Raw genomic sequence first — 13,852 nt, forward strand, 5'->3', positions numbered from 1 at the left:
TTGAGGATGTGGCAGTGTGGTCAAGTGTACATGTGCTGGTGTGGTGGTGAATTTATGATTAGATGACGTCAAATAGATGAGGGTTTCCTACATGCATTAAAATGTATTGTGTGTAGCGATACATTTTCATGAAACCATTTTTTTTCATTTAGGGATTTTTGCAGGTCTGTGATGCAATATGCAAGAAGCTTCATTTTGACGGTCCACAAAGGTAACCTCGTATATAAAATAAAGATGTCAATCAACAAACCATATAAAAACGTTCTACCTTTTCTCACTTTACACTATGTTATTTATCAGCTTATTAACTCCATATCATTTGATTATAATCTTACCCCAGTTTTCTGTGTAAACGTGCTATGTATTTATTCTGTATCAAATCACCTTCATTTTTCTCTAGCTCATTGATACAAAGACTAAAAGTTGTTTGTGTGAAAAAGTAATCCCTTGGTAAAAATATCAACTTATTACATATAGATTGTTGGGTAAGGCTACATCAAGTTTATTTAACCCGGTGAGATCACCTTCGTCTCATTTGCAAGAGTGGCCCAATGAGCTGAACAAATCTTTGTAAGAAACCACCACCACCCCACACAGCCAAACATTTATGGTCACATACAAATTAAACTAAACTTTTTTTTATTTACCAGTAAAGTTATTTTTCAGAGGCGATCTGGCCACACAGGATAGCTCATTGAAGTGGTTTTTCATTTGTAGGAAATTATAGTTACCAAATAATTTAAATGCATTTTTATAAATGTGGAGGGTTGGGATCAAACCCACAACCTCCTGCATACCAAGCGAGGGAGATAACATTTCACCATGTTATCTTATCAGTAAGTTGAAGAACAATCCTCACAACAAAATTTAACAATGAGATACAACGTTTCATTTAAAACTATGTCTAACATCAAAACAAGATCCAGAAAGAATAATGATCCAGGAAGTCAGAATCTTAGGGTTAGGGTGTTTGGTGGTAGAGGATGTTTAATGACAGATTTGGTCAGAACATTACGTAGCATAAAGCAAACATTTATTGCAAATCATAACATTAGCTGTGAAAACCTACGGATACTTTTTTCACTGGTAAATTGCTGTATTCTGATATCGAATTTGCTTAGTTGGTGCAATGCCTTTGTGTCATGTTTGATTTTGAGTTATTTGTTATGCCTCACATCTCTAAAATTGCCAATCCTTCCCAAATTCGTTAATCTTTGACCCCCTCTGCTGCCTAGATCTTAATTCATCCTCTTGTGGCATCACTGGATGTTTACTGTCCACTGCCACTGGGAGGTAGATCGTGCATATGTTATGGTTAACGCTCCCACAGTGTAAACCGAGGCGGCCTGCGCATTTGAACCCAAACCTCTGCAACAAGCGACGAACGCACTTCTGCTGCGCTGCACTGAGTCATCCGTGGTTTTGTGTAAACCACCACGGGGGGCCCTAATGAACTCGAACCAAATTTGGGATTTATTCTGTGTTGGTTATAGGTTAAGACTATGAATTGACTCTGCATGAGAATCGGATTTCGTAAATGATAGCCCACGACCGGTCTTGAAGTATAATTGTAATTGTACTAACAATGCGTAATCTTTACACATTCAAGATATTTCATGTTAATTTGTGTCTGTGTGTACAGTGGTGGATCAAAGCCTCAAGCGTCAGATTCCACAGGCGTACGTGAAAGCAACAACCAGACCTTTCTTCCAGAAAGCTTGCTGATCTCGATTAAACAAGGCCTTTCTCTTCTCAGACTTTGTAAACAATTTGCTTATGACCAAGACTGGTTGTGTGATGTTGTATTTGCTTGCCTTAAAATCCTTGAAGTTTACTTATATTTACTACATAAACACACCAAAAATCAGGTGAGGAATTTGACCAAAGTATATGGATTTTAAAATGAATGGATTTTAATTTAGATCAAACTTAGGTCCCTTAACTTATTTTTATTACTAATATAATTTCTACCAAATGTCATATGTAAAGATCAGGTGTATATGATGATATCGCTTATATTTGTGTTACTATTTATTTGTTAAATGATAGTGTCTATATAACCTAGATGTAAATATATATAAACATTAAACCTCACACTCAACTGAAATGTTAAAGTTGGTGTTCTATTTCTAAATGTGATAAGTGGGATTTTTGTACGAGTAGTTAATGCATTAATATGAGGTCTGCCAGTATGCGGTTGTATACATTCTCTTGCTTGATGCTCATTAGGTTTGCACCAAACATCATGCATCTGGCTTCAGCAGATATCTGACCATTTACTTTACTTATCATTCACCTCTTGCATAATAATATTATTAAACCAGGATAGCCTCATGTACGATGTTCATAGCAATTCCAACAATCATTTTAATTGCAGGCAGACCTCGCTTAGCGCTCAAGGTGCGCTCTTCGATAAGTGAGCGCTCATGGAATCGGTGATAAAAGTGGCTGTTATACCATTGTATATATGGGGATGCATTCCTTACAGTGCTATTTATTTTGTATGAGCGATATATTAAGGCTTCATTGGAGTATCGATAATGGCACTAATAATACAGAGGGTAAACAATTAAATAAAAAATATGTATTACATCAGTAAGTATTATGCACTACTCGCGAGTGCATTCTACTGTACTACAAAGGCAGTGGTCGGAGAGGAGGTTGGAGGTGCTGCCCTCCCAATCCGGGTCTTAGTGATGCCCTCAGTCTAAATGTCTGTGGTGAGGTTTCTTTTAGGTGGAGCCTGATACTGTCAAAGTCTCATGAGTTCTAAACTATCTAAACCCGAATAAATTTGACCACAAATTGTTATAATCGAATTACGGATGAGATCTGGTTGGCTGAGAGCGTTTGTTGCTCTCATTGGCTGAGCGAATGATGGGGACGGGGACGTTTCTTCTGCCGCCACTGCTGAATGTACTAGCTCAGAAGCGCTGTTAAGTTATACATTTTTTTCAGTTAACGTTTTCTCCATGACAAAGAGCGCTATAATGAATTAGCGTTCTATGGGGTCCCGCTAACCGAGGTCTGCCTGTATTTCACACAACTGTGTGAAAATATTAAATTAGCACAAACGTACATGCTGTGTTTTTATCTCACTAAATCTTGTCCACATCTCATGTCTACCTCTTATTTAACTGCATCGCTTTGTCGGGCGTAGAGGTGGCACACGTGGCCTTTTACATCTTTTCACGACACTATAATTCAACCTCTTATCTAAATCTCTGTTCTCTCATGTCATTTATATATTGTCTGCAGTTATATAATTATATATGCTTTGTCATCTACATTTCTCTTCTCATGTCACTAGCACGTTTAGTCTTGCATACCTCTCATTTCAAATAACTACATCTTTATGTCATGTTACTCCTCTCTTTCACATCTCACATTCTCATATCTACAACTCCTCTCGCCAATGCTAAATCTCACCTAGAGTGACTCGTCATGGCTGTATTATCCGTCATCTGAATTGTGTTACTGCAATCATGTTCATCTTACCCTTTTAACTATTCCATTCCATTTGAAACGGATACCAATTTAATATTCTGGTGTTTGTTACGATGGAAAAAGTGATATTCAGTGCATAACTTTAGTGTATTTCTCCAGGAATTATTTAGATATGGTATTAAAATAGCATCTTGTTCTTGTGTAGGAAATAAACAGTCCAATGCCTGAAAGTCATCTGGAAGGCTCAAAGTGCATACTTGATGCAAACTCCATCATCTTGCATTGGCTTGAAGCCTTATTGCCCACCTACATTTTCAAACCAAGTACGTGGCATTCTGAAGAAATCTTCTTTGTTAATCAACATGAACCAAAGGTAAACCATTTAAATATATTATAATGGTTGAAAATGTCTACTTTTCCAGATAACTGATTACTGAAAATCAAAAGCAAGCTGAAGAGGTTATCAGAACCATTACCATCACTTATCATTCACATCATTGCCATCATCTTTTGCAACTACAACATCATTATCATCATTATAAGCAGTGCTAAGCTGTCTGGCTCAGCAGCTCAGCACTGGCATAGCCGCATAGAGGGTGGAGCAGGTATCATGTTTATATGTGTGTGTGTTGTCTGTGTGTGATGGACAGAGCTGATTTGACTGGATTATTCCCATCAGTGGGGCGAGCAAGCTCATGTGAGCATGTATGACCCTGATTTCTATTGTCACTCTTCCTGCTACTGATTTGACTGCGAGGCTTTTTTGCAGAATGTAACTTAACCCATTATGTACAGAGAAGCATGCCATAAACCCACCATTAATTCAGCGGCATCACTCTTTGCAGAAATTATGGATAACCCTGGAATTGTGCAAGTGTGAAAACAAATTACATTATTTGGGCCCTTGTTGTCATAATGTGTTTTCACCTGGTGAAATAAAGTAAAATCAATCTTTCATTTTTTGCAGATCTGGCATGATGTCCTTTCAATTAACTTTGAGGCTGAAGACTTCAACAAAATATGGAATACAAAGACTATGACTTTTCTCAAGAACAGAATTCAGCAGGTATTTAAAAATGAAACATTTGACTGCATTATTGTTGTGATTTTCATGAAGCAGTGGCTAGATAATGGCTGATGATGCATGTTGGCTTTATTCACTTAATGAAAATGCAACCAACACATGTGAAGAGAAGCAACTGGCTCTGTCTCATGGATAATTCCACTATCATATCTAAAATGTACCAAATAAAATAGAACTATAGCTTAGTTTGACCCATAAAATGAGTGATGAGATTTATCTCTTCTAAGCTCCTTAAATGACGGCATCACCTGCCAGGGAAGTTAACAATAATCAGATATGTACATAGTTGTCTTTAACGCTCTCATAGAGCAACATCACTATTTTACCTACAGATCATATATTCCATTTAGTTCTCCAAGCAGTTAGAGATATGAGGCAGTTAGGGTGCTCGCCCAAACCCCATTACGTGACCACATTTCTCCAGTTCTCTCATCATTACACTGGCGACTGGTCTTGAAATGAGTAGAATTTAAGAGCCTTCTACTAGTTTTAAAGCCTTGCATGAGCTGGCACCACCATATATTCATGAGCTAATCCATCCTTACACCCCCTCAAGGTCGTTAAGATCTGCAGACTCTGCCCTTCTGTGCGTACCTTGATCCCGGCTGCGTTCCTGGGGTTAGTGGGCAGTTGCTGTGTCTGTGCCTCGGTTGTGAAATTCCCTACCATTGGAAATACGTTTCACCGACAATGTAGATACTTTTAAGTCGCGTCTAAAAATTTTTAAGTTCATTTATTCTATTTATCTCTCCTACTCTCTTGGCCTTTCCTTAAGCTTAATCTTACAAGGCGCCTTGAGACATTAGTGGAAGGCGCCTTACAAAAAAATGTAAATTATTATTTGATTTCAGATCATTTGTTACACTTCAGTGCATTTGTGCTTCAGAATTCCACATGTGTAGTGAGCGACTTCCAAGACATGACGTGTAGAGGGATCCTTGTTTATATCTCACACTTTACAGGCAGAATCACTGAGCGACATATACACTGGACTACGTATAGCTGATCCACTCGTACAGCCCCATCGCCGGCATCTAACTATAGCCAGGACCCGAACCCCCACAACAGCCCCTAACCTCCGGTCACATGCCCCTTATATACTCCTCGGCGTGGCCAAGCCCCGCCTCTGGCCATGCCCCCTTCTAGAACTCTCGTGCAGGTTCCCGGAGCTTCCCAACTGATCCCTGCCTCTGACCTTTAGCCCAGTTACGCCCCCCTTATGGTTTGCTATTATATAGCGCTCCCATACCCGTAATTATCCCTCCTGGTCAACAGATGGCACCCTGTCACTACATCATCCCCCTCCCCCCCCCATGTTTAAAAGATAGCCATCCCGGCAAATACTAACAAAAGCAATACACGTCAGGCATAATAATTCCGCAATAATGAACAGTCTAAAAAAACGAAGATAACAATGTTTTTGTTAGGGTGGAACAATCCGCGACCGAAAAGGCAGACCCAAGAACAAAAAGGAAGGAATCACAACTTTCCATGACTAGAAGGTAGAGGGAGAGGTAGGGAGAGGAGAGAAGAGAGAGAGAAAAAAAAATTCCCCCCCACGTACCGCACGCACCCTGACCCCAAACCCCCCTCATACACATACACACAGGGAGATTCCTATTAGCACATTTCGACCAGGTCATCGACGTCGGTCCATCCTTGGGCACAAACTTCGCCTTCTTTCCAGGTGATGTGGGCTCGCATAAAAGCCCGGAAGGGGTCGGCTCCATCCCCAACTCATTTAGATAACGTGGGCCGGGTTGTAGCAGGCAGTCCCTCGCATTCGGCGGGATCTCGTGACTCCCTAACCTTCAGGGACTCGGAAACTATGGGTGGCACAACACAATCCTTCTGACGCATGCTCTCTGTGGCCGATTCCCCCGGCTCGTCAGACACATCGGACACCGGCCGTATCATGCTTGGAGATGAGGTGTCAGTTTGGGGAGGAGCATATGGTTTCAACCGTGACGGATGGACAAACCAACGGCGACGGCCCACCTGTATACATACGCACTGTGGCCATTTGACCTCCACTACCTCTACTGTACCCTGCCATGGCCGATGCAATTTAGGGGACGTTCCCAGCAGCACCTACTCGCAGTACAACCATGCCCGGACCCCTATGGCCCGTGGCAGCACACGGTCATGCCACCCCGCATTCTTTTCATTTGCCACCTGCACTCTGGCGGTGTTTACTTTGGCCGCTTCACGTGTTGCCGACATGCGATTTAGTGTAACTTGTAGGGTCGTAGGCAAGGTCGTTTTCCCTTGCCCTCTGACAGGCCCAATTGAACCTCCATGGGGGGTTCATTTTCTCTCCCATACATGAGGAAAAACGGTGGAAATCCCGTGGAAGCGTGGGGAGCCATCCTGTATGCCGCCAGGACTCCCGGAACATGCAGATCCAAATCGGTTTGAGCCCCACTAACAGCCTGATAGAGCATGGATGTCAGGGTTCTATGCAGGCGTTCCACCATACCATCCGTTTGGGGATGATATGGTGACATTCTAATTTTCTTAGTGCCGAGCACGTCACACATTTCACGCAGCAGCTTCGATGAGAAATTCTACCCCTGATCCATGAGAAGCTGCTCGGGGGGCCCCCTTATCTATTATGTAGCCGTGCAAAAAAGCATCGTCAATGGAAGCGGTCGATTGGTCGGGCAACGGCCAGGCCATCGGCCACCGAGAGAAGTATTCCACCCCTACTAGGAGAAATGTATTCCCTCTCTGCGTGGCCGGGAAGGGTTCCAGAATGTTGAGCACGACCAACTCGTTAATCCGGGTCACTAAGATGGACTGCAGTGGAGGCTGGGACTTCCTCAGCTTCCTGCGCACGCAGTCCGTACAACCCTTAATAAAGTAGTACACGTCGCTCAACATTCCCGGCCAATAAAAGCCGCGCTGCAATGTCAACAATGTCTTTCACACCCCGAGGTGTAACAATTTATCCTCATGCACCACCCGCGTTAATTTGCCTCGCAGGGTGGTGGGAACCACAATGCGGTGACGGAGCAGCCCCTCATCCCACCTCATCAAAAGGCTGTCCCGAAAAACTGATCGCGGGCCATCCATAGGAGCGGACTTTTTGTGCCCAAACTCCGTGCGATGCCGCAAAACCATAAGGGACACATCCTCCATTGCAACCGCCCCCACTCGGCACTCATGAGATTCAAAGCGCTGTCCCCTGGCGTGACCACCTTGGCGGGTTCCCCCTCATCGAGCGCTGCTATAACGGCCGGAGACTCTGCCGCCGGAGGTTTACATCGGCCCGCACCCGACGAACACGCACAACGCACCCCCAGCGGCAGGCGGGACAACGTATCAGCGTTACAAGCTCGCACCCCTTCATGGTATATCACTCAGAACGAGTACTCCTGAAGAATTTCCAGTCGGTGTGAGAGCTAGTCGGAAGGTTGGTCCACTCGCAGGGAGTACTGAAGGGCGGCGTGATCCGTGCAAACAACAAAATCCCTGCCATAGAGATAAGGCCTGTACTGTTGTACAAAGTATACCATGGCCCAAAGTTCCCTGCGGGTAACACAGTACCGCTGTTCCATGGCAGACAAGACACAGCTGCCATACGCAACTACCCTCTCCACTCCATTCTCAACCTGGGATAGGACTGCTCCGAAACCTGTCGCTAGTGTCTGTGTCCAGAACAAACGGCAGGGAGAAATCTGGGTAGTCGAGAGGGGGCGCGTTGGAAAGGCGATCACGAAGGGCTACGAACGCAGCCTCCTCCTCTACCCCCACTTGAATTTTTGGTTCTTGGAAGTCAGGGCATGGAGAGGTTTAGCCACCGTAGCAAACTGTGGCACAAATCTACGATAGTTTGATGCGAACCCAAATAAACTGCGCACCTCACCCACGGACTTGGGGGTTGGCCAATCTCGTACGCATGCCATTTTCTCAGGGTCCGTGGCTGTTCCGTCAGAACTAACGATGTGATCTAAGTAACGCATGGAAGTTTGCGTCAAATGACATTTAGCGGGTTTCAATTTTAGATTTGCCGATCACATCCTAGGGAACGCAGATCGCAACAGCTGGAGGTGCTCTTCGAAAGTGCGGCTGAACACAATATAATCCAAGTAGATGAGACAGGAGTCCCATTGCAGGCCAGCTAAGATGAGTTCCATAAGCCGCTGAAAAGTGGCCGGGGCCGAGTGCAATCCCATCGAGAGACAATTGAACTGGAACAGTCCCTGGCGCGTGTGGAACGCAGATTTAGGTTTTGACGACTCCTCAAGGGGAAGTTGCCAAAACCCCGATAAGTCCAGCGTTGAAAAAAAAACCGCACAGGACAATACATCCAGGGAGTCATCCATGCGTGGGAGCGGGTACGCATCGGCCACCGAGACCTTATTTAATGTACGAAAATCCACACAGAACCTTAAACTTCCATCGTGCTTTTTTAACCAGCACCACAGGTGCTCCCCAAGGGCTGGTAGAAGGAGAAATTATATCGGCGGCTAACATCTCCTCCATCGCCTTTTGCACATGCTCTTTCTCCCGTGGGCTCAACCAATACGAGTTCTGACAAATCGGGGCAGCCCCCCCCCCCATTTCAATGCGGTGTTGCAACAGGGAGGTTTGGCCGATATCAAACTTGTTCTTACTGAACACATCTGAAAACTCACGCAGCAGCGACTGTAACTCTCCCCGCTGCGACGGGGACAACAGTGGATTTTCCTGACATAACGCCTCTGCCCACGTCCCATCCGATCCAACACCCTGATCCACCGCACCCACAATCCTGGTGGGCGCAAGCCCGGCACCCTCACAACATGTGGCTGTCGTGTGAGCCAGCGTCTTCCACGCCTGTACCACAGCCGTTCCCGGCCCCGCATTAAGCACCTGTAAAAACGGCTCCTGGTTCAGGCAAAGGTTCGTCTGTGCGCCGACCAGCACCAGGCTACGGGCCGCCATATTAGACAGAGTCAAGAGGACGCCAGCCTCCGGGTCAGCAATTTGCAATTGTTCGCGATAGCGTAACGGCACAAACATTTGTGAGCACGGCAGGATCTTCTCCGAGTCCCTGACAAGGGCCTGAACCGTGACACCCGCCATCACACGATGGAGACTGCAAAAAAACAGTCGACAGTCCGACGGCATCTCCACGAAGCCCTGATCAATCAGGATTTTGAGGGGCATCCTCAAAAAAATCAGTGCCCAAGAGGCAGGGCACCGCCAGCATCCTCGAGATCAAAACATTCACCACCGGTTTAACACACTGGTTCCTCAATGGCAACAACTAAAAATTCACATCCGAGATAATGGTGGCGGAAGCACCTGTGTTCACTTGGACACGTACTTTGATACTCTGGATGGAACCTGTCACCGCCGAGGAACTAGCTGCGGCCGTGATCACCCAGCGCGCCAACTTCCTCCACTGTGTGCCTGAGCTAGGCCACCCTTTTGCAGCTAACCCCTGCCGCTCGGCAGCACTATCGAAGAGATGCGGGGTGGAGATAACCCGCAGAACCCCAGATGCCTGAGATGGTGATATGGGTCAGGTGTCTGGTGTGTTGCGACTCGCCTGTCGGGGCTGGGATGCAGCCGTTGGCAGGGCGGAGGACGTTGGAGCCGTCGTCAGGGGTCGAGCATGGTTCTGGCACCCCCGCGCGAAATGTCCCAGTTGGCCGCAGCGGAAGCAGGTTACAGCGGGCCTCCGCAGCAGGCGATCTCCCTCTTTCCTCGGTCTCTAGCCCCTGGGTCATCGCGGGGTTTCCTCACGACTCCGACTCCATGCTGGAACCACGGCCGCAACGTCCCTGTCCGGCGGCGGGTCCATGGCAGGCTGTACCCCGACGCCCCGCGGCGACCAGTCAGTCGGGTCGTCCTCTCGTCCGGGTTCCCCCATCCACGCCACCATCTGGGACCACCGATACAGGTTCTCGTGGCCCTGCAAGCATCTGGCGGCCCAACGAGATGTCTGCGCGTCTTCGTCGACCACCGGCAGGACAACCGCCATCTCTTGCGCCAGCCCCAACATCCTCACTATGATGAGAGAGTCGAGGGCCGTTGGGTCCACCGTGGAGGTACATCACCTCTCGCAAAGCTAACAGCGCACTGCGGTAGGCGAGAGGCGTCTCGGTCTCCCCTCGCCTCCGCTGCAGGATTTTTTAGCGTTTGTTGGAAGGCGGCTCGTACACGGCTGCCATCTCAGTATACCCGCTTTGATTAGTGCCCTTTTTCTTGGCGGGAATGGCCCGGAACGTTGCGAGGGTGTCGTCATCCAGTGCCGTCGGCAGAGCCCTCAGGGCCGCGTCCTCGGTCCAGTCCACCGGCTGAAACGCCGCTTAGAACCGCCAGGTGAAAGCGTTCCAATCGCCACCCACTGCTACGAATTCCCGGAAGGGAGGTAACCGACGGGACCGATCAGCCCCTTTCTCACGTGTTGCTGGAGCCGACGTCGCTTCTGGCAATTCCCGCTCAGGTGACAAAATTTCTCCCGCGTTTTTCGTAATGGCGGCCATCGGCCGCGTGTTCTCCGCGCCGGGCATAATGGCCGCTACGCACATGGATTTTCCCGCCAGAATGTCGATCGCCGACGCTTGCTCCGCTCTCTCCGGTGAGGTTTTTGCAGCCTGACCCTTCGTTGCAGTCACACTCATGAGCGTAACAAGTAGCGCAACCGTCGCCCACAGGAGCTCGAGCTGCGCCGCCACCATCCACCATCCACCGTCCGTCTTCGGGCTGCGAGGAAATGGCTCCCAACTCTCTGCCTCTGGCGCAGTCAATCCTGCGGCCGCGGGGTCGATAACCGGGACTGTGGTTCCCGGGGCTGTTGGGGGGGTTCCGTTTCTATTGATATTTCGACATTCTTTCTTTCCAACCACTTCTGACTCCAAATGTACTGAGCGACTTCCGAGACACGACGTGTAGAGGGCTCCTTGTTTATTTCTCACACTTTACAGGCAGAATCACTGAGCGACATATACATTGGCGACATATAGCTGATCCACTCATACAGCCCCATCGCCAGCGTCGAACTATATAGCTGGCTGACTAATACAGCGACGACGATGGGAGCCGTACAGCGGATCGGCCATACGGCCGGACGATGAAGAAGAGATGACGGTGAAGACAGCCACAGCAGCCAGGACCCGAACCCCCACGACAGCCCTGAACCTCCGGTCACATCCCCCTTATATACTCCTCGGTGTGACCAGGCCCCGCCTCTGGCCACGCCTCTGGCTACGCCCCCTTCTCGAACTCTCATGCAGGTCCCCGGAGCTTCCTGACTGATCCCCCCCTCTGACCTTTCGCCCAGCTACGCCCTCCTTATGGTTGGCTATTTTATAGCGCACCCATAACTGTTATTATCCCTCCTGGTCAACAGATGGGACTCTGTCACTACACGTAACGTTACATGTACAAGTTCAGCCATTTTTTTATCGACTGCTGGCCTCCCCATGGTGTGTGGGTCGTGGGGATTATTTGACCATACTTCATGCTGTTCAGTGCAGATTACGGAAGTGGGGAGCATAGAAGTATAGCACAGCAATGGATTTGCTGCCCTGCCCTCTGTTGCCCACAATGTAGCCCCACAGCTCTATAACAACTTGTTTTTGTGCGGTTATCACCCATCAAAGCACTGTCCAGGCTCACACCTGCTTAGCTTCCGAGAATGGGCAAATTCCATGTAAAGTCACGTAGAATGAGAATAAAATAATAAATTGATAAAATAAAATAACACAATAATATTCTCACGACGTTTCGGCCACAACACAAGCGGCCTTCATCAGGTGAAGGGGACGAGACTGTCTGGAGGACAGCGCTGGAGTGAGAAAGCCACGCTGAGAATCACGACCTTTAAGCTGTGTGAGAAGAAACAAAGCGCCTTCACAAAGGAATTAGCATATAATTTAGCATTGAAATGGCTGAGTGATTAGCTTGTGACTGGTCACAGAAAAGGCTATGTTAAAGTTAAAGCATATACATCCGCGAAGGCACCCCTTGACAAAGGAATTAGCATAGAATTTAGCATTGAAATAGCTAAGTTAAAGTGTACACATCCGCAGAGGCACCCCTTGACAAAGGAATTAGCATAGAATTTAGCATTGAAATAGCTGAGTGATTAGCTTGTAACTGGTCACAGAAATAGCTATGTTAAAGTCAGAGCATATACATTCACCGAGGCACCTAGTACAAATCAAACAGGAGAATTTAGTATTGAAATAACTAGGCGAATTTAGCATTGAAATAACTGAGTGATTAGCTTGTGACTGGTCACAGAAATGGCTATGTTGAAGTCAAGGCCTACACATCTGAGCTATTCACAGTAACTGGGTATACAATACAATATATAATGCATACTATATAATGAACCAATAAAAACTAAAATATAAATTACCTCAATGTTATCAATAAACTCTATATTCTCCAATCAGCTAAGCTACCAACAATAAGTCGTTATATATCACAATGCTATATGGCGAAATATAACGACTTATTGTTGGTAGCTTAGCTGATTGGAGAATATAGAGTTTATTGATAACATTGAGGTAATTTATATTTTAGTTTTTTTTATTGGTTCACTATATAGTATTCATTATATATTGTATTATATACCCAGTTACTGTGACTAGCTCAGATGTGTAGGCCTTGACTTCAACATAGCCATTTCTGTGACCAGTCACAAGCTAATCACTCAGTTATTTAAATGCTAAATTTGCCTAGTTATTTCAATGCTAAATTATCCTGTTTGATTTGTACTAGGTGCCTCGGTGAATGTATATGCTCTGACTTTAACATAGCTATTTCTGTGACCAGTTACAAGCTAATCACTCAGCTATTTCAATGCTAAATTCTATGCTAATTCCTTTGTCAAGGGGTGCCTCTGCGGATGTGTACACTTTAACTTAGCTATTTCAATGCTAAATTCTATGCTAATTCCTTTGTCAAGGGGTGCCTTTGCAGATGTGTATGCTTTAACTTTAACATAGCCTTTTCTGTGACCAGTCACAAGCTAATCACTCAGCCATTTCAATGCTAAATTATATGCTAATTCCTTTGTCAAGGTGCTTTGTTTCTTCTCACACAGCTTAAAGGTCGTGATCTCAGCGTGGCTTTCTCACTCCAGCGCTGTCCTCCAGACAGTCTCGTCCCCTTCACCTGATGAAGGCCGCTTGTGTTGTGGCCGAAACGTCGTGAGAATATTATTGTGTTATTTTATTTTATCAATTTATTATTTTATTCTCATTCTACGTGACTTTACCAAAAGAACCAAAGAAGATGAATCCTTGCAGTCACGAAAGCTTTAAATCGAAATTCCATGTAATTTGACCACAGGCCACCTAATTATAGCTGTGTATA

General features: G+C 46.2%; 1 protein-coding gene across 3 annotated transcripts in view; it reads left to right on the forward strand.

The window, feature by feature from the left end:
- LOC116938848 (E3 ubiquitin-protein ligase rnf213-alpha) overlaps positions 1–13,852 on the forward strand; it is a 142,301-nt gene that overhangs the window by 38,488 nt on the left and 89,961 nt on the right. For all 3 annotated transcript variants that reach the window (XM_076054374.1, XM_032946566.2, XM_076054379.1), the window contains 4 exons: positions 153–211; positions 1,643–1,868; positions 3,653–3,820; positions 4,415–4,513. In XM_076054374.1, coding sequence (XP_075910489.1) covers positions 153–211; positions 1,643–1,868; positions 3,653–3,820; positions 4,415–4,513 — 552 coding nt within the window. The remainder of the gene's footprint in view (positions 1–152; positions 212–1,642; positions 1,869–3,652; positions 3,821–4,414; positions 4,514–13,852) is intronic.

Source organism: Petromyzon marinus, chromosome 4 (assembly GCF_048934315.1).
Source record: "Petromyzon marinus isolate PM22_M1 ecotype Great Lakes invasive population chromosome 4, UKy_Petmar_22M1.pri1.0, whole genome shotgun sequence".
NCBI lineage: Eukaryota > Metazoa > Chordata > Hyperoartia > Petromyzontiformes > Petromyzontidae > Petromyzon > Petromyzon marinus.